Raw genomic sequence first — 25,872 nt, 5'->3', positions numbered from 1 at the left:
CCCAATAGCTAGCAATCCAAAACAGTCCAGTGGAGCCTGAGCAGTGGGTGTTTCCTTCTGACACACTTCCGGTGATGTCAGGGGGTGTGGCATATGCAAATAAGCTATGCTAATGAGCTCCTGCACCTCTTTTTCTACGGAATGACCCCTGGAGAACACAGTGATGTCACCTCCCTGCATTGAAGGGGCTGTGACCTCCCCACGCCCCCGAGCGTTTCAGGTGCATTCTGAAGGAAGGACTCATGCCAACGCAGTTTCTCTTTGCTGCCTCACCAATGGGAAGAGCCACATCTTGTGAAATTGTCTAGGCCCCTCTTCGATTGATAGGGAACTCTGCCGGATCCGTTTAACAGGTTGGTTTGCACTACCCAGTACAATCCTGTTCTTTACTGCTCCCCCCCTTAACTCCTCATTTCTATAAAATTGTGGCTCTTGTCCGATACATGTTTCTGACTTTTAAATCATTCAGAACTTCCCCCCCTTGTCGGACCATAAAGATACAGGGCCGGTTCACAAACACGTCTTCATAGTCTGGCCCTCGTCCCCGCAGTTGACGTGTGAAGGTTTAAATCAAAAGCCAAATGCATGTGTTGTTTTCTAAGCGTACTGGTTGATAGAGGAAAAGTTCAGATTTCATGGACTGTGGCTTTTTTGCAGACAAGCAGAGGCTTGCTGGTTTGAGCACAGTTTCTTACTCTTGGTATCAGGAAACTGGTGAGATTCGGTGACTGGAGATCGCGTCCGCAAAGCCTCTTTTGGGGAAATTCATCCATTAGAGCACCGAATATCGGTTTAGAAAATGATGCCGTTGTTCCGTACTGCTTTTCAATGAGAAATAACATAAAATGCTGCATGATTTTTACTCTTTGCGCGTCCCCCGCTGAATTGATATGTGCAGAATCCTAAACAAATTGCCTATTTGAAAGCTTCTGTATGTAAACAAAGGCATTGTTAATCACTAATAAAAATCTCCTTGGTGCTATGTTAAAGAATTTATTTCTGGTCCCATTGGATCGGAACTGAGGGGTCTGCACGGACTATTATCCATATCTCTGTCCTTGGACTCCTGGTAGTATGTGGCGGGTCAGAAAGTTTGCTCCACCTCAGCAAAATAAAGTTTTATCATAACAAAAGATTGGGTGGGTGGGTGCACCTGATGTTTTGAGCTCACCAGTATTATTAGACCGGCAAGAGTGCCCCCCCTCCAATTAAGACATTTAGCAGAGATGCCTTTGACGGACACGGCTTTATAGAATTTTTCAGCGTTCAACGAAACAGATGGTCTCGTGCTGTCGAGGCACAGAGGACGAAACGTTTACTCGGGGGTCTCTGCAGGGCATCAACAAAGTTTGCATGTCAGAACGCATGCCTGAGCAGAACAAGGATCCCTTTGTGGCACTCTGGACCATCTCACATGTTACACAGTGCCCCAATCTAGTTTGATTAAATATCCATAGCGGGTCCCGAATCCTTGGCCCGGGAACTGTACGATCCATGTGTTTTGCAAATGTTTGATAAGATACCTATATGAGATTGTGATTTATCTAGGGATTATGTGAGATTGTGTTTTTTTTTAATAGGTGCCTTTTGCTGACTACCTAGCAGTTCGAAAGCAAGAAATTGCAAGTAGATAAATAGGTACCACTTTGGTGGGAAGGGAACAGCGTTCCGTGCGCCTTGGTGTTTAGTCATGCCGGCCACATGACCACGGAAACGTCTTCAGACAGCGCTGGCTCTTCGGCTTTGAAACAGAGATGAGCACCGCAACCCTAGAGTCGGATTTGACTGGCTTTCGAGCAAGGGGAACCTTTACCTTTTTTTTTTTTTTTTGCTGACTAGGTAGATGTGCGATTGAGTACCCGTGGGACGTCCAAGGTCACTCAGTAAACTCGGTGGCTGAGCAAGGATGGTGTGAACAGCTGCCCCCCCCCCCCCCCCCCGCACTGTCTAAATTAGAATCTGACTTGGTTTTAATTGGCTGTTTTTATTGCTAATGTTTGTACCAATATTGATTGTACGGATGTTGCTTTTATTTGTCATTGTTACCATTTTTTATTAACTGGTTTTATATTTTATTTATTTTTTTATTTCATTAATTTGATTTTTAGGCCTCCCTTCCCTGCAAGCAGGGCGGCTTACAATAAGATTCAATAGAACAACATACCACAGAGTATAAATCTACCAAAATTAAAAGTTAAAACCTACAAGAAATAACAGTTAATGCATAAAAACAGTCAGATCAGGATGGCAGAAAACGGTTGAACGATAAAATTTGCACAGGCCCCCCTGTTTTAACCATGAGCCGCTTTGAGCAAGTCTAGAGAGGCGGCATACAGATTTTCTAAATAAAGGAATTCACTGCTGCCGCTGATCAGTCAGATTTTTAACATATCCCCCCTTCAAATTTTTAACATCCCCCCCCCCCCCCCTCTTTCAGCAGCCAGCTAACTGGCCAGATCACCAAATGTCTTTTTTTAAAAAAATAATGTTTATTAAATAAATATAAAATAATTGATACAGAGAATCCCAAACCAAACAAACTAATTAAATCAATTTAACTAATTAAAACTCTTAACGTGTTTTCTAATAATACAGTTGAGTTAGCAACCATCTTGTATAAATGTAAGAATTTGAGTTCAACTAGCTAATATTTATTGATCAAATGTCTTTGAAAGTGACACACACACACCCATTTCAAAAGAGGTTTGCCCCGTAGCTGCCGGGTGAACTTCTAACACTTTACAAATGAGTAAAGTGATACTTTTGGATCCTAACATATGTATGTGTGTGTATCCTACCCTAATCTGCCCCCCACCCCTCACAGATTAGGGTGGTTCAACTATGGAAATATTTCAGTTTACAGTAGTTTTTAATCACTTCATCACCGCGGATATTTCATATTTCATTGCAAGACCGAGAATATAATCAACCTTCGTATAAATCATAGAGATTTTTATGTGCCATAGTTTAAGTTACAGCCGCCTTCAAATTTTAAAAAGCCATAAATTAGGCAATAAAGTATGAGATTAAGAAACCTGAGGTCTTTGAGGGAGAAAGGGAGAGAATCTGGAGCGTGTGGTATATACATACAGACGTGTGTGTCCTAGTTTTTGATCTTCAGGGCACAGTCCTGAGAATTCAAACCTTTTTCTCGGCATTTGCACTCATTTGCAGGGTGCTTTCTGAACAGGTGAATGTAACATGCCTGAATGGAAGGCATCTTCTAAGGAGAGGAGAGGAGAGAATTGTGGGGTTGGCTGTTTTATTTTTCGTTGTAGCTGGGAATGTTTTAACTATTATTGTAAGCCGCCTTGAATCAAGAGGAAAGGCGGGATATAAATGTTTTAATAAATACATAAGAATCCATGGGGTTGGGTCCGCCAGAGCATTTGTACAGAAAGAAGGAGTCCCATTTGTGAGGTCTGAGTTTCTTACTCCCCTCCCACCCCACAGCCCAAAATGCCCCTCCCACAAATGCTGTACCCCCCCGGGGGGGCCATCCCACTTTTGGGTGGGCTCACTGAGACTAAACTAGAGGTTCATCTGGTGAAATCAGCAGACATAACAGACATAAAGGAAGCCACAGTATCACCAAAAATACCAGATATCCTCATATGCTGGCAGTCATGTACTAATAGTGGCATCTCAGGCACATCTGCAATCAGTGTCTTTCCCGCCACCGAGGGTCCAGGTTTGGCTGGTGTGGTATCTGTAAGCAGGGGTCATTTCATAGAAAAAGAGGTGCAGGAGCTCATTAGCATAACTCATTTGCATATACCACACCCCCTGACATCACCGGCAGTGTGTCAGAAGGCAACACCCACCGCTCAGGCTCCACTGGACTGTTTTGGATTGCTAGCTACTGGCGGGGGGGGGGGGAACGCGCAGATCTGCCCTCACAGAGGAGGGAGAGCTTGTACCTGAAGGCGGGCTGGGTGGGGGCTCTGCAACTTACCTGGCTGCTTCTTGCTCCTTGTGGCCCAACTGAGGGTTGCTGGGAGCAGCGGGCAGGGCTTTTTGCATGTGCCCACCCTCTGGGCTCCTTACTGCCGGAGCTCCGCTCCTGTGCACTCCTGCAGGAAATGACCCCTGTCTGTAAGCATGTTTCCAGGAACATTTCTTTACAACATGTGCTTGTGTATATGCTGGGAGATACTAGGCATACAAAACATCGTGTGTGATAGCACATTAAATGCAAATGCCTGTCCACAGGGGAGAATAACCCTATTTCTTAGCATCCTGTGAAATAGGTCACATAAATGTTTTCTGTATCAGCTTCCAAATGGTTTCTCGCAACCAAGTCTTACGAAAAATAAGCGGGGCTTTATTAGGATTTGAGGTAGTTAAATACAAAACCGTGCATCGGAAGCAGACAGATTGAAACGCGAGGATCTGCATACCGTCCAGCAGGGCTCCAAAGCTGATTTAGGACAACCTCAGTCGTCCGACAAGCATAGTACGTTCGAAAACGATAATAACCCGCTTGTGTTCTGGGTGCGTTTGTTGGTGTTTGATATTTGCGGAAGGGCGAGAAGTAGGAAATACTGCTGTTTGGGGGAAAAATTGAGAATGGACATGTAAAGATGGAGTGTTTCTAGGTGAAAATTCGCGCTTAGTGTTCGAGGCCTTTGCAGAAATACTGACAGTTGACAGCTGCTGTTGCCCTAATAGGATTAAAAATAAAGAAATTAGTTGTGCCGACTTCAATCTGCCGTTTAACACCGTGAACCACCTGGGACCTGCCGTCCTACTGACACTTCCAATTCCTGAATTACAGAAATTGTTTAACTGGATCTGATCTATGAACACTTTGAAATGCATTCTGATTATCGCGGTCTGTTGTTAACAAGCTTATTCTACTCTTCCAGCCGGTTTTTAAATCCGTTCCGGAGTGTAGCGAAAAATCAGCAGCACCTCTTTTCCTGGGCTTTCTCCCTGCCCATTCCTCCTCCTCCTCCTCCTCCTCCTCCTCTCAGCAGCACCTCTTTTCCTGGGCTTTCTCCCTGCCCATTCCTCCTCCTCCTCCTCCTCCTCTCCTCCTCCTCCTCCTCCTCCTCCTCCTCCTCCTCCTTCTTCTTCTTCTTCTTCTTCTTCTATCATTTTAGCCTTTTAAAGTGAGATTGCAGTGGTTCCCTCCCCAGGCATTGCACCCCAGAACTAAGGGCTACCAAGAAGAGTGAATAGTTAACAACAATATAAAAACGTATTCCGGTTGACTGCTCTCCGACACTGTCATTTGGGAGAACAGAATAGCCGCCTCTGTGTTCTGGTGGCTCTGTTTCCGCGCTCTTCAGAGGAAGTGTTAATGGGTCCCTGAAGGTTAACTGCGGTGGAAGGAGCTAGTCCCCCGTGTGTATAAGCGATTTATGGGTCTGTTGTGTTCTGGACAATCGTTCAGGTGCATTGGTCTTTTCCCCCCGCCCCGAAAAACACCCTTCGTTCCGTTATCACACCTTGCTCCCTCCAAGCTTGTTCGAAAATGCAGCCGTGCCTTTATAAACTGGTCCCTGCTGAGTGGTATTGATTAGACAGGAGGACAGGTTTCTTGTCTCCTCCTCCCTGAAGGTTTTGTTGCTCCACTGACCACAGTTTGACTCTTCTCCTAATGCTGGGTGTCTTTCGAAAGATATTTAAATGTGTCCAGCCACATCTCTAGAATTTCAGTAGAAGAGGAGGAGGAGGAGGAGGAGGAGAAGAAGAGGAGGAGGAGGAGAAGAAGAAGAAGAGAGGATGGATTTATACCCTCGCCCTTCACTACCCAAAGGAGTGTCAGACCGGCTTACAATCTCCCTTCCCCCCCCCCACAACAGACACCCTGTGTGGTAGGTGGGCCTGAGAGAGCTCTCTCGAGAACTACTCTTGAGAGAACTTGTAACTGACCCAAGGTCACACCAGCAGCTGCATGCGGAGGAGTGGGGAATCAAAGCCAGTTTTCCCAGATTAGAGTTCACGCTCCTAACCATTACACCAAACTGGCTCTCACGTTAAAAAGAATTCTGAGACTATATCCTTCAGTCGGGTGTACAGATCTGCGTGTGAGCTTGGTCTCGCAATGCTCTCGTGCAACGAAGTTACTTGCAAGAAATTGCTGATTTCAGAGGCATCTAGCGCATAAATTTTGGCAGCAGAAGGAAGAAGCAACCTTGTACTGATATCACAACGTGTAACAGAGACGGCTGGATAGTTTCAAAATCAGCACATATCTATGCTTCTGTTTTGCTTACAGATACTTACTGCTTTTAAGTGTAAGAATGAAGGAAAGGTCTATCAGTGACTACTAGCTATGGTGACTGAAAGAAACCTCCACTAAACCTCTGAATCCCAGAACCAGGAAGCAACATCAGGGGAAGGTCTTGGCCTCTATGCCCTGTTGTTGGCCATACAAAGGAACTGGTTGGCCACCGTGTGAGACAGGATGCTGGATTAGATGGACCACTGGTCTGATCCAGCAGGGCTCTTCTGGTGTTCTTATGAAAGCCTCGGCTTCTATGCCCTGTTGTTGGCCCTCCAGAGGAACTGGCTGGCTACTGTTTGAGACCGGATGCTGGACTGGATGGACCACTGGTCTGATCCAGCAAGGCTCTTCTTACGTTCTGTTGAAGGCCTTGGCCTCCATGCCCTGTTGTTGGCCCTCCAGAGGAACTGGTTGGCCACTGTGTGAGTCAGGATGCTGGACTAGATGCACCACTGGTCTGATCCAGCAGGGCTCTTCTGAGGTTCTTATGTCTCTGGCAACCAAGTTCAAGATAATTCATACCAGAGTATTTCCCATTACTAGGTATGTGTGTGTGAGCTGGGAGGGGAAAAGTTGTTTCCTTTGAAAAGTGGTGTTGGAGGAGAGTTTTGCGGATACAGTGGACCGCCAAAAAGACAAAGAAGGCTTCTAGATCAAATCAATCTTGAACTCTCCCGAGAAGCTAAAATGACTTAACTGAGGCTGTCATATTTCGGTCACATCATGACAAGATAAGACTCACTGGAAAAGACAGTAATGCTAGGAAAAGAGGTAGACCCAGCAGGAGATGGATTGACTCAGTCAAGGAATCCACAAAGGCCCTCAGTCTGCAAGGCCTGAGTGAGGCTGTGTCAGTAATGGGATGTTTTGGAGAACATTAATTCATAGGGTCGCCAAGAGTCAGGAGTGACTTGACAATACTTCACATGCACGCGCACACACATACACACAAACATACACACACCATCCTGCCTCAGTAATAAAAGGTTTATTGGTTTATGTTATTAAAGCAGTTTTACCCCCACCTTTCCTCATGGTTCAAGGTGGCCTAAGATAATTTTTGTTGCTGTTGTTCAGTCGCACAGTCGAGTCCGACTCTTTGCGACCCCATGGACCAGATCCCGCCAGGCCTTCCGGTCTTCCGCCGTCTTCTGAAGTTGGCTCAACTTCATGTTCGTTGCATCTATGACACTGTCTAACCATCTCATCCTTTGCCGTCCCCGTCTTCTTTGACCTTCAATCTTTCCCAGCATCAGGGTCTTCTCCAGGGAGTGCTCCCTTCTCATTTGGTGGCCAAAGTATTTGAGCTTCAGTTTCATCATCTGGCCTTCCAGGGAACAGTCAGGGTTGATTTCTTTTAGGATTGACTGATTTGATCTCCTTGGAGTCCAAGGGACTCTCAAGAGTCTTCTCCAGCACCATAGTTCAAAAGAATCTATTCTTCGGCACTCGGCCTTCCTTATAGTCCAACTCTCGCAGCCATACAGGACTACTGGGAATACCAGTTTGATAATATTTCCAATTAAAATAAAATAACTACACCCAGATCTCTCCTTCCCCACTTTTTGCACGGGGAGCTAGTGGGATGGGGGCGGGTTGCATCAGCTGCTGCAGAACAACTTGGTTGGCAACCCAGGGCATCATCAGTTCTGTTTATCATGGCCATCTCTTTTGTCTGCCATGGGTCTCGCCCGCAGGTAACATGTAGACTGGACCTGTCGAACGGCTGTCAAAGGAGTGCTGTGGAACTCCATCCCCTTGAAGAGCTGCCTGAGTCATTGTGGCGCAGTAGTTAGGAGCGCGGACTCTCATCTGGGAGAACCGGGTTTGATTCCCCACTCCTCCACATGCAGCTGCTGGTGTGACCTTGGGTCAGTCACAAGTTTTTTCAGAGCTGATTTCTCAAGGGCAGTTCTCGAGAGAGCTCTGTCAGCCCCACCTACCTCACAGGGGGTCTGTTGTGGGGAGGGGAAGGGGAAGGGATTGTAAACTGTTCTGAGATTCCTTTGTGTAGTGAAGGGCAGGGTATAAATCCAGTCTCTTCCTCTTCTCCTCCTCCTCCTCCTTTGCCCAAATATTGCAAAGTCCGGTTTATCTGACCTTTTAATCTGCTGCTTTAGGGGATGTTTTAACGTGGCATTTCCATTGTCTTTGGAATTCACTCTTCTTTTTAGGGAACAACCTGCTTTTAGCCTGTGCATGAATGTCAGACTACTTTAAAAAAATGAGGAGGGGCTAGAGCATCCGCTTGGCATGCAGAAGGCCCCAGGTTCGATCCCCGGCATCTCCAGTTAAAAGATCTGGCAGTAGGTGATGTGAAAGATCTCTGCCTGAGACCCTGGAGAGCCATGGAGTGTGACTATAGCTCAGTGGTAGAGCATCTGCTTGGCATGCAGGAGGTCCCAGGTTCAATCCCCGGCATCTCCAGGTAAAAGGACCAGGTAGTAGGCGGTGTGAAAGACCTCTGCCTGAGACCCAGGAGTGCTGCTGCCAATCTGAATAGACAATACTGACCTTGATGGTCTGATTCCATATAAGGCCACTTCATATGCATGTATAATATTTCCCTGTATAATTCTAAATAATTTTTTGGTTGGCACATGATTAAAAAAACAAAAACAAAAAAACAATCCTTTCTTTTTTCTTCCTAGGTCACTCTGCGGCACGCTAAATGCCTACCACCTGGCCTGCAGCAATTGCGCGGAAAACTGCACCTACGTTTTGTTCAGTAACCGGATTACTGTTTTGATGGATCTGTTGATGCACCAATTAACGGTACGTAAAGCTTCAACGTTCAGGTTGCCACGGGAGTTTCCTAGTTCGTGGATGCTGTGTGCCTGTAATGCTTGCTGCGACTGGACCCCTTACCGCCGTGTCCTCTCATAAGAAAAGATAAAGAAGAAGGATTGAAGGGCATTTTTAGATTCCATGTCTGGCGGCTAGATGCTAAAAAGGATAATGGCAGAGAGGAATTGCTATAAATATAAGTATTGGTATGAAATAGAGTAAAATTTAAGATATAATAAAACCATAAAATCAGAATAAGATAAACCATAGAATATAGGCAATTAATTAAATCAAAAGGTGTCTGCTAAGATCAATATTAATTAGTTCCCATAAGAACAGCGTTGGCCCTTATTTATTTATTTATTTGATTTGATTTGATTTCATTAGATTTTTGAACCGCCCTCCCCCTAACAATAGGGCTCGGGGCTGCATACATCATAGGTTTACAGTAGAATAAAATGCGTAAGTCTTTAAGCTGGCATAAAGCTCTGGTTTGGTTTTACCGCAAGAGGATGTATCTATTTATTTACTTATTTACTTCATCTATACCCCACCTTCCTCTTGGGTCTGGACCCAAATCGGCTTACTGTGTTCTCCTCTCCTTCATCTGTGCCAGGTCCCTGTGACACAGCAAGCTTCCATGGCAGTGTGGGGATTCGAATCTGGGTCTCCCAGTTCTGAGTCCAGCTCTTTAACCACCGTAGCACATTTGGCTCTCTATCTATTCCTTGGAGGGATTGGTTTCCAGAATTTAAAGGGGGAGGAGACATCAACCAACGCTGGGAGAATGAAAATATTTAATAGGAGAAGAGTTTAATTCTAAAAATCGAGGTTCTTCCATGCCCTATTTCAAATTATGACGGGCAGACCCAGATTTCAACAAACTGGTCGCTCGTTGTGACGTGTCATTCTAAACTTGGCATTACCTGTTTTGTCTTCTAATTCAGATTTGTTTTGTTGTTGTTGTTTTGGCCCCCCGAAGGGGATTTTTTTCAGATTTGTTTTAATTCCAAAAATGTATACCATCTTAAAAGTATAGTGTCTTAACAGGTTTGCAAGTCAGTTTTGTTTTTTTGTGTTTTTTTAAAAAAGACATTTAATGGCAAAACTTTTTACTTTCATTTAATTTCTGATGTCATTAAATATTTCATTAGGAGCTCATTTTTAATTCATAGTGGACCCTGCTCATCATGAGATATTTAGTCGGGAATTGCTACTTATAAATTGTATGTGTATATTTTCATGAGCCAAGCGGTTTGTTAATTGAAAAGTTATGTATGTGCCTTGAATAATTCACACGGCACTGTTGGAATCAACAAGCCATAGGACGGCTGACGAATACCGAAGAAAAGAAGCGCTCCAAAAGATTGCCGCGTACACAAAGAAACCGGGATGCCGCTTGTAAATTCTGCTTGTGTAGCCGTTTCCTGCCCCTTGTGTTTCGGCCAGATCTTTCTCTGAGGAAAGCCGAGAGTGGCTCCATCTTGGAGCCACAATATCGTCCAGGAAGAATGTGCACCTCGCACCCTCCAGAGTCCTATAAGCAGTGATGAGGTCAAGTAGGCCAATTTCCTCACCACCACCCTATCGTATCAGGTCACGTTAGAAGATCTCCAGTGGGAGAACAAGTTATACATCATCCTCCTAGAACTGCAGACCACTGACGTGGCTCTGGGAATCAAAGGCAGGACATCCCTCCACTGTCTGATAAAATCACAGTTGTAGTATATGTGAGGATCATCCAAGAGGAACGAGATCTCCCTTTTCGCAGAGACCGTAGCTCTTTCTCAGTAATCCACATCAGGGGTCATAGGATAATGGAAGGCTAAGCTCTAAATCCTGGGTGTCTGGATCTTTCGAGTTTTCCAGACCTTTGACAGTTGTCCTTGGCCATCTTGATTTTTGGATCTCGGCAAAGTGGGAATGGATGTATGTTCCCAAAGCTGGCCGAGAAGTTTGCTGTATACAGTTCCTCCCCCCACATCAATTGCCAGAGCGACTCGGGCCATTGTGGCTAGGTTGCTACTGGATAATCCCCACCTGCACCATTTTGGCTGGGTGCTCTTGAAGTCCAGACATTCTGAGGCTGAACAACAGCCATCGTTTCTCGGAGTAGAATCTAAGACCTGCCGGCTCAGAGCCCCATACGGGACAGCGATCTACTTATCCCTTCATCTCACCGCTTAAGTTCTGAACGCCTGTCGTATCGGAGACTTAGTGACTCAGACAAAGTGGTCTCCGCTTTAGCCTTTTCACAAAAGTGTCTCCAAGAAGGGTTCCGTCAACTGGCGGATCTTTACGTACTGATTCAAGGACTATGAAATCGAAACCATAGGGGGGATTGTCAGCGAAAATTCTGCCCATTCCTTGGATTATTATTTTTTTTAGTTAAAAAAAAAATCAAATACATACATGAGATAATCGCTTTTTCGGTTTCGAACCGTGATTATCACAGCTGCGTAGTTATTTCTTGATTTTCGGCAAAGGCTGTCTTCCCATTTCTAGAAAGGTGCAGGCGTAAGCCTTATAATTCATAATGCAGCCTTTAAACCACCTATTTTAGTGTGCGTCTTCGGCTTGGCAAGGCTCCCGCGCCGTATTTCCATACTCGTTCCGTGTGTGTTTTAAAAATAACCTCTGTGGGGCAAGACAGATTAATTTCTAATCATGTGTTCTCAGATAGATCAAAGGGGCCTTCCCAAATGCTTTTTTTTTTTTTTGAAGGGTGGGAGCCAAGCTGGCCAAACCGAGAAGAAACCTGAGCTCACCTGAACTTCATCTTAGGTGCTTTTGTTCATTCAAGTTAGGACTTTTCTCTCAGAAGTAACACAGCCCACTGTGGGTTAAACGATTTCACCATTTTGCAAGCCCGGGAATTAAAAACTAACCAAGGAGAACTGGATTCTTGCTCCCTTTTCTTCTTAAGCATAGTGTCTAAATTGTTTTCACTTTATGGTCAAGTTAGCCATGAACACAGCACATATTGACTTGGACAAAGGTGAGCTGGACATTTTGCTCCGTAAATGGGCCAATCCAGTTAACACAACGCTGCATGTCCCATTTGTACATAGAGGCTTGGGGGGGGGGTTGCATTTTTGTGTGCGTGCGTCTGTACCTGGAAGTCATGGTGACCTCTGGTGACTCCTACTGAGGCACGGAGGACGTTCAAAGAAATGGCTGGATAGCCTGCCTCTGCCTCCCAGCCCTGATATTCTTTGGAGGTCTCCCATCCAAATATTTGCCAGGGTTGGCCCTGCTTAGCTTCCAAGATCTGACGAGATCGGGCTTCCCTGGGCTATCCAGGTCAGGGCATTTCTGTGTGGGATTTTGAAGATCTCTCAAGGAACAGGTCTGGGAAACCATCTCTTACATGGGTACATATTTTATTTCTAATACTTCAAAATTCTTCCTTTCTTACCCAAAGTAGCTAGCATGAATGGTAAAATATCAGCATTATCGAAAAATGAATAAATTCGTTGTTGGTGTACCGCCGGTTGTGTATGAACTGTTACCCATCAACTGAGGTGTACCTCCCAGGGACTTCTTGGTTGTGGCACCACACCTCTTGAAAACCCCTTCTCATGGAGTTCCTTTAGTCCCCAGGCAAAAGCTGTCAGGATTTGGGGTTGTTGGTTTTCTCCTCCTGTGCTTCTGCTCACTCAAGTTGGGTTTTTAAAAATGTTTTGCCCTTTTCTGGGGAGTTTTTGTGTAATTTTAATTGTACTGGTTTTTTAGCTGTATTGCTGAGTTTGACTGCATCGTGACCTGCTGTTGAACAAATATCATTTGGAATAGTGCAATACAAAACAATGAGATCCTACAGAACCTTGCTACCAGCGGCAGTGCTTCTTGGCAGCGTAACACAATTCCTCGAACTCTACAGCTTGTGAAGAATTCCCGCCAATGTTAACAATTATAATAGCATAACTGATAAGCATTTTTCACCCTTCAGGCCTAAGAAGTAATTGAAACTCTCCATTATAATAATTCCACAGCACCAGGTACCAAAAGGGAACAGAACTTAATTTGCTAGGCCATAACCAAACACAGCAACAGACAACAGAAGTGAAAAATGGAACTAAAGCAATTTTTTTACCTTTAGGGATCATGTTAAAATAACTATACCATGCAATAAGGGAAAGTCAACAAAATCACATCTGTGCACAACATAATACCTACCATCTCTTCCCCTCCCCCCCTTTACATTCTTTAAATTAAAATAAAGACGGGGCCAGTTTTATTCAGAAGTGAGTCCCCGCTGAGTTCATTGGGGCTTCCTCTCCAGCTAACACGCCTAGGATTGTTGTCCGATTCTCCTGTTGTTGTGTTTTGGGATTAAATTGTTTTCAAACAGCTATGTCTGTGACACAGTTCTGATACAAATTAATCTACGGAGCTTTTATATCCTCGTTTTAACGCTTTAGGACATTTTCTTCCATTCAAAACCTTTTTTTTTTATAAAAAGTCCTAGAGTGCCATGGAAAGGCTTATTGAAATAAACGGTCCCGTCCAGTGGGATGGCATTTCTTGTTCAGCATCAGCCAGGGCTGGCTTTTAGTATTCAGGTTTTCCTAGCCATTGTTCTCGTACGGGTTTTTCTTCTCGGGAGGCTGAAGGACTGGAAATGTCAGGAGCTCCTGACCTCGACAGACCACCCACCTTCGGAAGCAGCCTGGGCCTAGAGCTTAATTGTTCAGTTTGCAGAGAAGGGAGCCAGCAGTATTTACTGCAAAACACACTCCAAAAGTGCACCTTTATTATTTTTTCCCCCAAGAACAGTTTCTGTTCGGGCAAGCCCGGAGGCTTTACGTCTACAGAAACTCCCGCAGCCCTGCCGATTTACCCGAGCAGGGTTCAGACACAAGGACCAGAGGGTTTTTTTTTTAACTGCGCAAGGTGTACAACGTCGCTTCCCCCCCCTCCTTCCGCACACGTCCCCCGAGGCGATCCTACCTAGAAGCACTTTCTGCTTTTAAGAGTAAATGCAGTCGCAAAATATTATCTTGTTATCCTGTGGCGGCAGCCAAGATATACTTTAGGTAAACCTGGGGATTTTTTTTAATAACACAGCCCTGCTAACGTTTCTGTTCTGTCCATCACTCTTGCCATAAATTGTTCATACAATGCTTAATTGTGTCTGTGGCAGAGGGAGCGGGGAGAGATGTTGCAGGGTAAAACCGAAGCTTCAGATTCATTCTTTTGAGAAACAAAAGTTTGGGATAGTCTCGCTTCTCCACCCCCAATTCAAAGCTGAGACGTGCAAGAGAAGCAGTCGACATCGACAGGCAGTTGGAAGACCTGTCTGTTTTCACCTCTCACGTTATCTACAGCTATGATTTTTTTAAAAAAATCTACAGCTATGATTCTAAGTTTAAAGGCTCATCAGCTCTTGAGAGTCCCTTGGACTGCAAGAAGATCAAATCAGTCAGTCCTAAAAGAAATCAACCCTGACTGTTCCCTGGAAGGCCAGATAATGAAACTGAAGCTCAAGTACTTTGGCCACCAAATGAGAAGGGAGCCCTCACTGGAGAAGACCCTGATGCTGGGAAAGATTGAAGGTCAAAGAAGACGGGGACGGCAAAGGACGAGATGGTTAGACAGTGTCATAGATGCAACGAACATGAAATTGAGCCAACTTCAGAGGACGGCGGAAGACAGGAGGGCCTGGCGGGAGCTGGTCCATGGGGTCGCAAAGAGTCGGACTCGACTGTGCGACTGAACAACAACATCACTATCTTGATTTGTATCGTGTTCATTTTGTTATATGCCAATAAAGGCTGATTGATTGAACATGTTACACCTCTGGGTCCAGCCAAGACTGCAGGTTCCAGCTTATCCTGTGTGCCCTACCCTTTAGAAATAAAATGATAAAAGGGTTGGAACACTTTCCCTATGAAGAAAGGTTAAAACACTTGGGGCTTATTTAGCTTGGAGAAACGACATGATCGAGGTTTATAAGATTGTGCATGGGATAGAGCAGGTAGAGAAAGAAGTCCTTTTCTCCCTTTCTCACCATACAAGAACTCATGGGCACTCAATGAAATTGCTGAGCAGTCGGGTTAGAACAGATAAAAGGAAGTCTTTCTTCACCCAAAGAGTGATTAACACATGGAATTCACTACCACAGGAGGTGGTGGGCAGCTACAAGCATGGATGGCATCAAGAGGGAATTAGATAAGCATATGGAGCAGAAGTCCATCAGTGGCTATTAGCCACAAGGTATAGATAGGAACTCTCAGTCTGGGGCAAGTGATCCACTGTATTCTTGGTGCCTGGGGGGGGGCTACAGTGGGAGGGCTTCTAGTGTCCTGGCCCCACTGCTGGACCTGCTGACAGCACCTGGTATTTTTGGCCACTCTGTGACAGAGTGTTGGACTGGATGGGCCATTGGCCTGATCCAACATTGGCTTCTCTTATGTTCTTGGTGAGCCATGAATTTGGGGTTCTTCTTAGCTAGATTCCCTGACAGTGATGTGTTATGCAGAAGGTGGGAAGTATTCTAACATCTGTAAACCCCAAAAGTTCAGCATACGTCATTTGAGCCAAAACACTGATTCACAATGTGGAGCTTACTTCCTTGTTCCCCAAAGCAAAGTGCCGGTCTTGGTTTTCTTCTACCTCCGTGGAGCCGAAGTGCCCAGGAGAAGGCACCAACTTTGTGTCTGCAGGGAGGGCCCATTCTGAAATGGCTGCCCCCAGCACAGAGCGATGCTTGGTTTGGGGAACCAAACTTTTGTGGTTGGCCCCAACCCCATGGCGGCCATTTTGTGGTTGGCCATGACAGCTCTGCTTTGGAGTCAGATCATCTATGCAAATTGTTTGAACAGCATTTTCCCCTTAACCAGGAGACATGGAGGCTCGAGGATACTGCGTAAAGCTTGTGTGCTTCCAAGGCAAAATGATTTTTTAAAAACTTTTAATGCAGTAATATCTGCCTCTTTGCTGGCTGTACTCAGGCGTCTCCAAACTGCTTGGTTGGGTATGTTGCAATAGGTAGCAGCCACCAGCCATCGATGCCACGCTCAAGCAGGCATCTTCAGCTGTCCACAGGTCATCACCTTGCTTTGTTTGCGGCAATAGCGTGGCAGTGGTTTTATCCATAAGCATGCTTTCTTAGCAAGTAATCTGAAGAAATATTAGCCTACAGCAGGGGCCCCCAACCTTTTTGAGGGAAGTCTGGAAAAAAAACTGGTCAAGGCTGATTTTACTACGGTTGCCAGGTGCCTGCCTTCTACCAGGGAGTGGGATTTGAGGGGTGTTCCGGGGGTGGATGGGGATGACGTGCGACATGCTGACATCACCCAGAAGTGATATCAGCGTGTCGGTGATGTCAGGGCAGACGCTCTGTTTTTTGGGCAAAACTATGATAAGAACGGCCTCAAACCATAGAGTTCTGCCCGAAAATCAGAGCATTGCCCCCCAATGTCACCGAGACGTTGACGTCACTTTGTGCGGCGTGTGGGGGGAATTTCCTCCCACCAGCCAGCTGGCCAGCGGCGGGCAGGAGCCTGCAAAAGTGGTGGATCCCCCGCCTCACTGTTATCCCCATGGGCCCAGCAACAAAATGGCTGCTGCAGGAGGTGCAGCCAGACAGAAAATGACTGCCACCGCAGTGATGCAGCATAGATCTTTGTGCTATGGGGGCAGCTGGTGAGAAGGCAACATTTTTTAAAAATTGCACAGCCGGTCAAATGTCCAGCAGTCAGAAGCCTTCCTGAGTAAAAGCCCTACCCACTTCCTAAAACACTTGGCGGGCACCAGAAAAGGGGTTGGCGGACACCATGGCACCCACAGACACCCCATTGGGCACCCCTGGCCTACAGAATGGAAGCTGTTCCCACCACTGCTCATTAGTCAGGTTACACAACACAGGGCTTCGTGAGAAGATAACTGTTTATTGGTAAATCCAGTACTAGAGACATGTGTACAGCTTGTGTCAGGAATGGACGCCTATACAAGGGCCTCTGAGTTATATTAGAATCCCCCCGGTAAGCATAAGCCGATGGATACATCTCGCACGGGTGGGCAAAGCAAGCAGGCAAAGCAAAAACCGTTAACTTTCCCAGCCGAGTAAAAGTGCAGCTGGAGCATCTACAAGGTCAAGCATAACATAGCAAACAGTTGGTGAGCCAGGGAGAGCTGAGACGGAAAATGAGAGGGCGCCCCTCCACATTCCAGACTTATGACAGGGCTACCTGACATGAGTGTGGTTGTGTGGGCTGAAAAACAACAAGAGTGGAAAAAAACAGCTGCTCTCTGGCATACACAGAATTATTGCATTTCCCCTCAAGCATACTGGCGGCAAAGTGAACAATTTCAGATTTCCAAGTTGCATATTTGCCTGAACCCAGCCCAGAACAATCAATAAGATTTACAAAATTACGCATGGGATGGAGAAGGTAGAGAAAGAAGTACTTTTCTCCCTTTCTCACAGTACAAGAACTCATGGGCATTCCATGGAATTAAGGAGCAGTAGGTTTAGAACACATAAAAGGAAGTCCTTCTTCACCCACAGAATCATGAACATATGGAATTCACTGCCACAGGAAGTGGTGACAGCTACAAGCATAGACAGCTTCAAGGAAGGATTGGATACACATATGGAGCAGAGGTCCATCAGTGGCTACTAGCCACAAGCCATAGACTCCCTCTAAGCTGTGGAGTCTTATGAACAAAAATTCCACTTTGTGAGCTACTGGCGTTAAAGTTGTGAGCAAGCGATTTGGCTACTGCATAAGTTAGTTTGCTCTGGAGCCCTCCTTCCTGAGCTAAGACAAAAATGTGTGAGTCGGAAGCTAAAAAAACAGTGAGCTAGTTCACACTAACTCAGCTTAGAGGGAACACTGGCCATAAGGTATCGATGGAACACTCTGTCTGAGGCAGTGATGCTCTGTATTCTTGGTGCTTGGGGGGCAAGAGTGGGAGGGCTTCTGGAGTTCTGGCCCCACTAGTGGACCTCCTAATGGCACCTGGGTTTGGGCCACTGTGTGACACAGAGTGTTGGACTGGATGGGCCACTGGCCTGATCCAACATGGCTTCTCTTACGTTCTTACGTTTATTTGTATTGTGCTGGCACTATCCGGTCTTTTAAGAGTTTGCTCACATGCATCTTCCAGCATGGCTCTAGGACTACATGTAGAGCTCAGCAACATTCCTACTTTGTGTGTGTGAAGTTATAAACGAATTGGAAGTCCCATTGGTTCAGTCAGCCAGGAAAGAAATCTGTAGCCATGGCCTTTTCAACCCCCTGCCCCGTCTGTCCCATGCTTTGTTTACAGGATATGTGATAGCATTTCCACTGGGGAGGAGGTGGGGAATGAAGGACAGGGTAAATCTACTGTCTTGAAATCTAGTCTGCAAATGTGCTGTTTCCAAAACAAAAGTCATGTAATTTTTTTAAATTAAGACTCAACAAAATATCACAAAAAAGTGTGTATCCCGAGACAGCGTGCAAGCATTTGTGTTCTTTGGAAGGCAAGGGTGAATGCCTTGTAAGCTTCCCCTGTTGGGTCACAATCCCCTATAAGTTTCCCGTGTTAGGTTAAACGTAAAGGTTCCCTTGCTCGAAAGCCAGTCGAATCCGACTCTAGGGTTGCGGTGCTCATCTCCGTTTCAAAGCCGAAGAGCCAGCGCTGTCCAAAGACGTTTCCGTGGTCATGTGGCCGGCATGACTACACACCGAGGCGCACGGAACGCTGTTCCCTTCCCACTGAAGTGGTACCTGTTTATCTACTTGCCATTTCTTGCTTTCGAACTGCTAGGTTGGCAGGAGCTGGAACTAGAGACGGGAGCTCACTCCGTCATGCGGCACACTCGGGTCTCGAACTGCTGAACTACTGACCTTCCACAGCCTGCAGTTCAGCGTCTTAACCCCTTGAGCCACCGCAGCTCCTGTTAGGTTGCAATCCCTTATAAACTTCACCTGTTGGATCACAATCCCCTGTAAGGCCACTGTACCTACACGTGTGATGCTTTTTAGAAGGACCTGCTGCTAGTTTGGCATAGTGGTTAGGAGTGCAGACTCTAATCCGGGAGAACCGGGTTTGAGTCCCCACTCCACATGCAGCTGCTGGTGTGACCTCGGGTCAGTTACAAGTTCTTTCAGACCTGTTCTCTCACGAGCAGTTCTGGAAGGAGCTCTCTCAGCCTCACCTACCTCACAGGGTTTCTGTTGTGGGGAGGGGAAGGGAAAGGAGATTGAAGGGTGGGGTATGAATCCAACCTCCTACTTCTAGGTAGAAGTGAGGGTGCCGAATTCCTACCTCTCTTTGAGAGACGCAACTGATAGCAAGGGGAAGTCTCCCAGCTGTAGAGAAGATTCCACCAAGACTCTGAGACCCTTGGCTTTCTCACCATGGTATACCTCCTGGTTTTCCGCTGGTTTTTCCTGTCTCCAGCCGGACTGCTGTCCACAGCCACAGCCTCGCCACCACTGAGGTCGGGATTCTAGTGCATAGCTCTGATGTCCATAGCTCTGATGTCATATGACTTCTAGTCACGCCGCATTCTGGGTTTTTATGAATTCATTTGAAATGTGGGGGTGGAGGAGAGCTTTGCGGATACCGTGGACCACCGAAAAGACAAATAAGTAGGCTCTAGATAAAATCAAACCCAAAATGACAAACTGAGACTATCGTACTTTGGTCACATTATGAGAAGACAAGACTCACTGGAAAAGACAATAATTCTAGGAAAAGTGGAAGGCAATAGTAAAAAAGGAAGACCAAATATGAGATGGGTTGACTCAATCAAGGAAGCCCCGGCCTTCCGTTTGTAAGACCCAAGCAAGACCAGAAAAGAGAATGAGTCCAGCAACACCATAGACTAACAGAAATTTGTGGCAGGGTATGAGCTTTTGTGAGTCACTTCTAAAAGGCATCATAGAAGAAGAAGAAGAGATTGGATTTATGCCCCGCCCTTCACTTGGAGTCTCAGAGCGGCTGACAAACTCCTTTCCCTTCCCCTCCCCACAACAGACACCCTGTGAGGTGGGGGGGGGGCTGAGAGAACTCTGACACAAACTGCTCTTTTACTGCTGTGCCAGAGCTTGTGACTGACCCAAGGTCACATCAGCAGGTGCAAGTGGAGGAGGGGGGAATCAAACCCGGTTCTCCCAGATTAGAGTCCGCACGCTTAACCACTACACCAAACTGGCTCTCATACATATATGTACTGTGGTCTTATAGGGGATTGTGATCCAACAGGTGAAGCTTATAGGGGGATTAACCCTCACTCCCTACCTAGGCACACTAGCAACAGATCATTCTTATCTGAAGAAGTGAGCAGTGACTCACGGGAGCTCATACCATGCAAAAAAAATTATTAGTCTTTAAGGTGCTACTGGACTCTTGCTCTTTTCTACTGCTACAGACAAACATGGCTACCCATCTTGATCCCGAGCAGGACTGTTAAGCTTAGGATGTTTTGGAGGTCATTAATTCATAGGGTCACCATAAGTTGGAAGCGATTTGACGGCACTTGACTCACGCACAGTATGCTCAGAGAGCCATTTTCCGCCTCCAGCCCACCCAGATCTCTTCAAGGGAGTTTCTGGCGGGTGAGCACAAGGCCAGTTCTTTCTCACAAGACTTCCTTGTCTTCAAGGGCTCCAGGCCATTTCTGCCTGTCTAGGGTGAGGAAAGCAAGACTCCAGTACCAAGCAAAGCACGCCTGAAGTCGTAGTCATTAAGGGTGGATCGCAGGCTGATTCCATGAACCGTGGAAGGCCGTACCCCTCGACAGCAGTTGGCCTTTCCACCTGGGTGACAAAGTTCTTAATGTTGTTTCAGCTTCTTTGAAGGGTTCTGTCAAAACTTTTCAAGGTTTTGCTATTGATGAAGAGGCTGAGGGTCACCTGGTACAGGGCAGCCCCATGTCTCTGTCTTGTAGCAGCTTTTAATCGTTTTGCCTTCTAGATACAAGGCCCAACCCATGTTGATGACTAATAGGTAAGCCATTTTTAGAACTACACTGTTACATTGCCTTTAAAAGGACCCTCATTAGCCTTGCATTGGAAAGGACATGACTTGTCCATCTTTCCATGTTCATCCGGGGATTTCATGGGGCCAAACAAGAATTGCTGAGGAATCTGGGACTGGAACGCCAAGCAGGTTTTTTTACAATGCCGTTACCAGGCACACGGGTCGCCAGTTCAGATCAAGACTACAGGGGAAGGAGGGTTTAAGCCTCCCCCTCCTGGCAACGTTTTCCTGAGCTGAAATCACTTTGTGGAGTTCCTCTTCGTTTCATTGTGGAAACATACAGGGGCCATTTCAGACTGGGAAAGTGGCACTGACTTGGGGGGGTGCTTGATGCTCTCCTCTTGTCGTGGTCCTAATCTGGATTGAGCCCCATGCGTCTGGTAATTCAGTAAACTGGAAACTCCAATTACAGAACTCCCAATATCCTGTCTGGTTTGGCTCTCAGTAATGCAGGGCTATTATTGGGCAGGAACACACAGGAACGGAGTTCCGGCTGGCTCCCAAGTTGGCCACACCCCAGGAACTCATTAGCATAATAAGCCACACCCAGCAGCAGAAACTCATTAGGACTGGCTACATTAGGGGTGTGTGGCCTAACATGCAAAGGAGTTCCAGCTACAAAAAAAGGCCCTAGGTTTTGACAACAGACAAGGTAAACAGAATAAGAAGCAACAGGTGGGTGTGGCTGGATGACCAGACTTCTGGTAACATGGGGGTGCGGCCTAATGTGCTAATGAGCTGTGTTGTCAGGGGTGTGGCCTAATAGGCTAATGAGTTTCTGCTGTTGGGTGTGGCCTATTAGGCTAATGAGTTCCTGCTGGGCTTTTTCTACAAAAAGAGCCCTGAATATCAGTCACACCACCTTCAGTCTGCCCAGAATTGCAGCAGTTATGGGGAAATGGTAGAAACAGCATATGAACTATCTTAAAGTTTCCGGAGAGTCAGTCCCTTCTGAGGTATCCAGCATTTTGTTCAGCCAGCCTGACCTTTCCCCTTTTTTAACCAACAATGGGCTTTTGTGAACATTCCGTAGCTGACATCTCCATTCCTTCAGCCAGCTCCACAGCATCGCGTCAGTTTAGCCGACAGGTGCCAGAGACTTAGTCGCCATATTAGCGCACTATAAAAGAGAGACATGTTTAACGCAGCAGAGGAAATACAACCCACCCCCTCCACTGCCACCCGTCTGAAATTTCATTCACGGCATTCGGAGGGGGAACTGCTCATACAAAATATTACAGAAAATAAAAAACTTCTCAGGGAAAAACAGCAGTCTGCCGCGTGAGCGATGCACGCTGTTAATTGCTTTGAAATTACAGTATCTGCCTTACTAATTAAATAGGTGCACGTGTTTTAAATATAATCCATCGACTTTCGTAGACAATCAGAATCATTAGGCATGAATTACCCCAGTCTGTGTAAATTACAGGAGGAACATAATCCCCTTTCTTCAGCCGAACTTGGATAGGCGGCCAAAGTCTTCTCACTTGCTAGCTTGGCTCGCTACCAGGAACAGACTCGAACAATGAATTTTAAGTACCTACTCCAGGCACTGAGCTAATGAATAATAAAAAAATGTGCATGTTGTTCTGTGTCACTGAGTGTTACCATATTCCCACCGAGAGGGATACAGCGCTAAGTGATGGGGTGGCCATCCTGCCATTAAGTGGGAAGGCTTTCGGAGAGAAAAATCGGTCAAAGTCAGCTTGATTTTCGATCCAACACTGATTCCCAGAGTTCGGTTGGAAGGTGTACAGTGCAACCGCTTTACTGAAACTGCACGACAGTTCCAGGTCTGTTTATATTACCTGTGTGAGAGACTTCCTCCCACCTGACGCGACATCTTGTGCTCTGCGTTTATGTGTTTTCATATAATTATTTTATGATTTCGAATTTGGTTTTAATGGTTCGAATGTTCGCGACGTTCGCCACCTTGTAGACCCTGATCGAGTCGAAAGGCAGTGTAAAAATGTTTCAAGCGACATAAAATGAGGTACCACAAAGGTTGAGCAGGAACAATATAAAAATGGACTAAACAGAATAAATCAATTTATTGTACGGAGCTGCGGTGGCTCAAGTGGTTAAGACGCTGAACTGCAGGCTGTGGAAGGTCAGTAGTTCAGCGGTTCAAGACCCGGGTGCCACAAGACAGGGTGAGCTCCTGTCTCTAGTTCCAGCTCCTGCCAACCTAGCAGTTTGAAAGCAAGAAATTGCAAGTAGATAAATAGGTACCACTTCGGTGGGAAGGTAACAGCGGTCCGTGCGCCTTGGTGTTTAGTCATGCCGGCCACATGACCACGGAAACGTCTTTGGACAGCGCTGGCTCTTCGGCTTTGAAACGGAGATGAGCGCCGCAACCCTAGAGTCGGATTCGACTGGCTTTCGAGCAAGGAAACCTTTACCTTTATGCTCAAAAAAAATTTTTTAAACCTGACAGGGCTTGGATTTAGCCTCTAGGCCAGATTCTTGGGATCCAACCTGTACAGTATTAAGGATATCAGGGAGAACGTTCCGTACATGAAGTTTTCTGAATTGTAACAAAAGCCTCTCCAACTGCAATGCATTTCAAGTTCAGCCACTGTTACTTGACTATTTCCGCTCGCAGGAACAATGCGGCATTGGTCCTAGCAACCTTTTTTTCTCCAGCACTTCGAAGGCTTCCGCACTTTTTCCAAGCTGGACAGCTCCAAGTGGCAACTGAGCCAGGTCCAGGAACTGGGTTGAAAGCCACATCTTCCAGTTCTTTTATAAATGTAAGCAGGGCTTTTTTTGTAGAAAAAAACCCAGCAGGAACTCATTAGTATAATAGGCCACACCCAACAGCAGAAACGCATTAGCATATTAGGCCACACCTCTGACAGCACAACTCATTGGCATATTAGGCCACACCCCCATGTTACCAGAAGTGTGGTTATCCAGCCACACCCACCTTTTGCTTCTTATTCTGTTTACCTTGTCTGTTGTCAAAACCCAGGGCCTTTTTTGTAGCTGGAACTCCTTTGCATCTTAGGCCACACACCCCTAATGTAGCCAATCCTAATGAGTTTCTGCTGTTGGGTGTAGCCTATTATGCTAATGAGTTTCTGCTGGGCGTGGCCAACTTGGGAGCCAGCCGGAACTCCGTTCCTGTGCGTTCCTGCCCAAAAATAGCCCTGAATGTAAGTCCCAAAGAGTAAGGGAGGCAAGAGGTGAACCCAGTCTCTCCCGGAAGCTTCCCATTTTAGCTGAGTTGTTTGATTTCTTCGGCAGAGTTAGGAGAAGTCCCCTATGCTGAGTCCTGAATTGAGGCCTGCAACTCAAACTACTTCCACCCCACCCCCAGTGTAAAAATATCTGCGTCCAGTTTGGCGAGGAAAAAAAACAACAACCCATCATGCTCCCAATGATGATTTCGGTCCCTCGTCCTTTGTTTTTAAAAAATCTAGATTTTTAAAAATTAATTAAAATTTTTATCAGCAAAAAATAGTGATACAGTAGATAAAACAAGTATTCAAGAAATTGTTTCAGTATATACAACAACATGAATATAAATGGTAACAATACAACTTTAAGTTTTGTTGGTATGTTGTTTTGTAGCGCTTGACCGTGAAGAGAATCTTAACTCGTGAACAAAAACTCAAGTACGAGAACAGTGAATAGTGATTATTGTAAACAAATCTGGTGCTTTTTATACACAATCTAAATAGCTTGTTACATATATTGAGATGGTGTGCCAGAGTGTGGTGTTATCATGGAGTGTTTGTAGAGTATGATCCGTGGGAGATAGCTTTTTTTATATCCATTTGTGATACAGGAAGTGGTGGTGGCTACAAGCATGGACGGCTTCAAAAGGGAATTAGATAAGCATATGGAGCAGAGGTCCATCAGTGGCTATTAGCCACAAGGTATAGATAGGGACTCTGGGGCAAGTGATGCTCTGTCATCTTGGTGCTTGGGGGGTCAACAGTGGGAGGGCTTCTAATGTCCTGGCCCCACTGGTGGACCTCCTGATGGCACTGGTATTTCTGGCCACTGTGTGATACAGAGTGTTGGACTGGATGGGCCTTTGGCCTGATCCAACATTGGCATCTCTTATGTTCTTATGTATACTGGTCCCATAACGTCCGGAACCATGTCCGTACCGTGGGGGCATTTTCGTTCTTCCAATGTGAGGCAGTAGATGTTCTTGCTGCGTAGAGCATAGTAGCGAGCATATTCTTAAAATCCAGATCTTAAAGAGAATATTTTATTTTATTGGCTTCCTAGGCCACCCTACCCGTCGAGCAGGCTCAGGGTTGGTCACAACCAGTGTTCCCTCTAAGCTGAGTTAGTGTGAGCTAGCTCACAGTTTTTTAGCCTCCAGCTCACACATTTTTGTCTCAGAAAGGATGGCTCCAGAGCAAACTAACGTATGCAGCGGCCAAATCGCTCGCTCACAACTTGAATGCCAGTAGCTCACAGAGTAGAATTTTTGCTCACAGGACTCCACAGCTCGTTGGTCACAACAAGGATTAAATACAGTCACTTCTGCAACAACCAGTCAATCGTTAGCAGTAATAACAAAGCATTGATAAAAATCACATCAATAAATACAGTAGTAGCAGTTGACGGCCTCGTCTGGTTCTTTCCATCTGCTCCCGTACAGATCCCTAAATGTGTGCAGATGGATGACAGTTGATGCTGTTGGGGCAGGCAAAAGGTATAGATCATACCAGGCTGCAAAGCAAGCAATGCAGCGAAGGGGTGGGGGCAAGCGAGTAGATCTCCGCCGCCTCAACCATAGGCGGAACACCTCCATTTTACAGGCCCCACGGAACTGCATTAAGTCCCGCAGGGCCCGGATCTCAATCTCCCGAATGGGACCAAGATTTGAGTATATTTGCATCTGT

At 46.0% G+C, this 25,872-nt stretch overlaps 1 protein-coding gene across 1 annotated transcript in view; it reads left to right on the top strand.

The window, feature by feature from the left end:
* SCAPER (S-phase cyclin A-associated protein in the ER) overlaps positions 1-25,872 on the top strand; it is a gene marked incomplete at its 5' end in the record, with an annotated part of 174,582 nt that overhangs the window by 91,753 nt on the left and 56,957 nt on the right. Inside the window, 1 exon segment of the mRNA XM_015412282.1 lies at positions 8,887-9,010. Coding sequence (XP_015267768.1) covers positions 8,887-9,010 — 124 coding nt within the window.

This window comes from Gekko japonicus, unplaced genomic scaffold, assembly GCF_001447785.1.
Source record: "Gekko japonicus isolate JY-2015 unplaced genomic scaffold, Gekko_japonicus_V1.1 scaffold3138, whole genome shotgun sequence".
In the NCBI taxonomy this organism is placed as follows: Eukaryota; Metazoa; Chordata; class Lepidosauria; order Squamata; family Gekkonidae; genus Gekko; species Gekko japonicus.
This window is presented reverse-complemented; position numbering and strand designations above follow the sequence as displayed.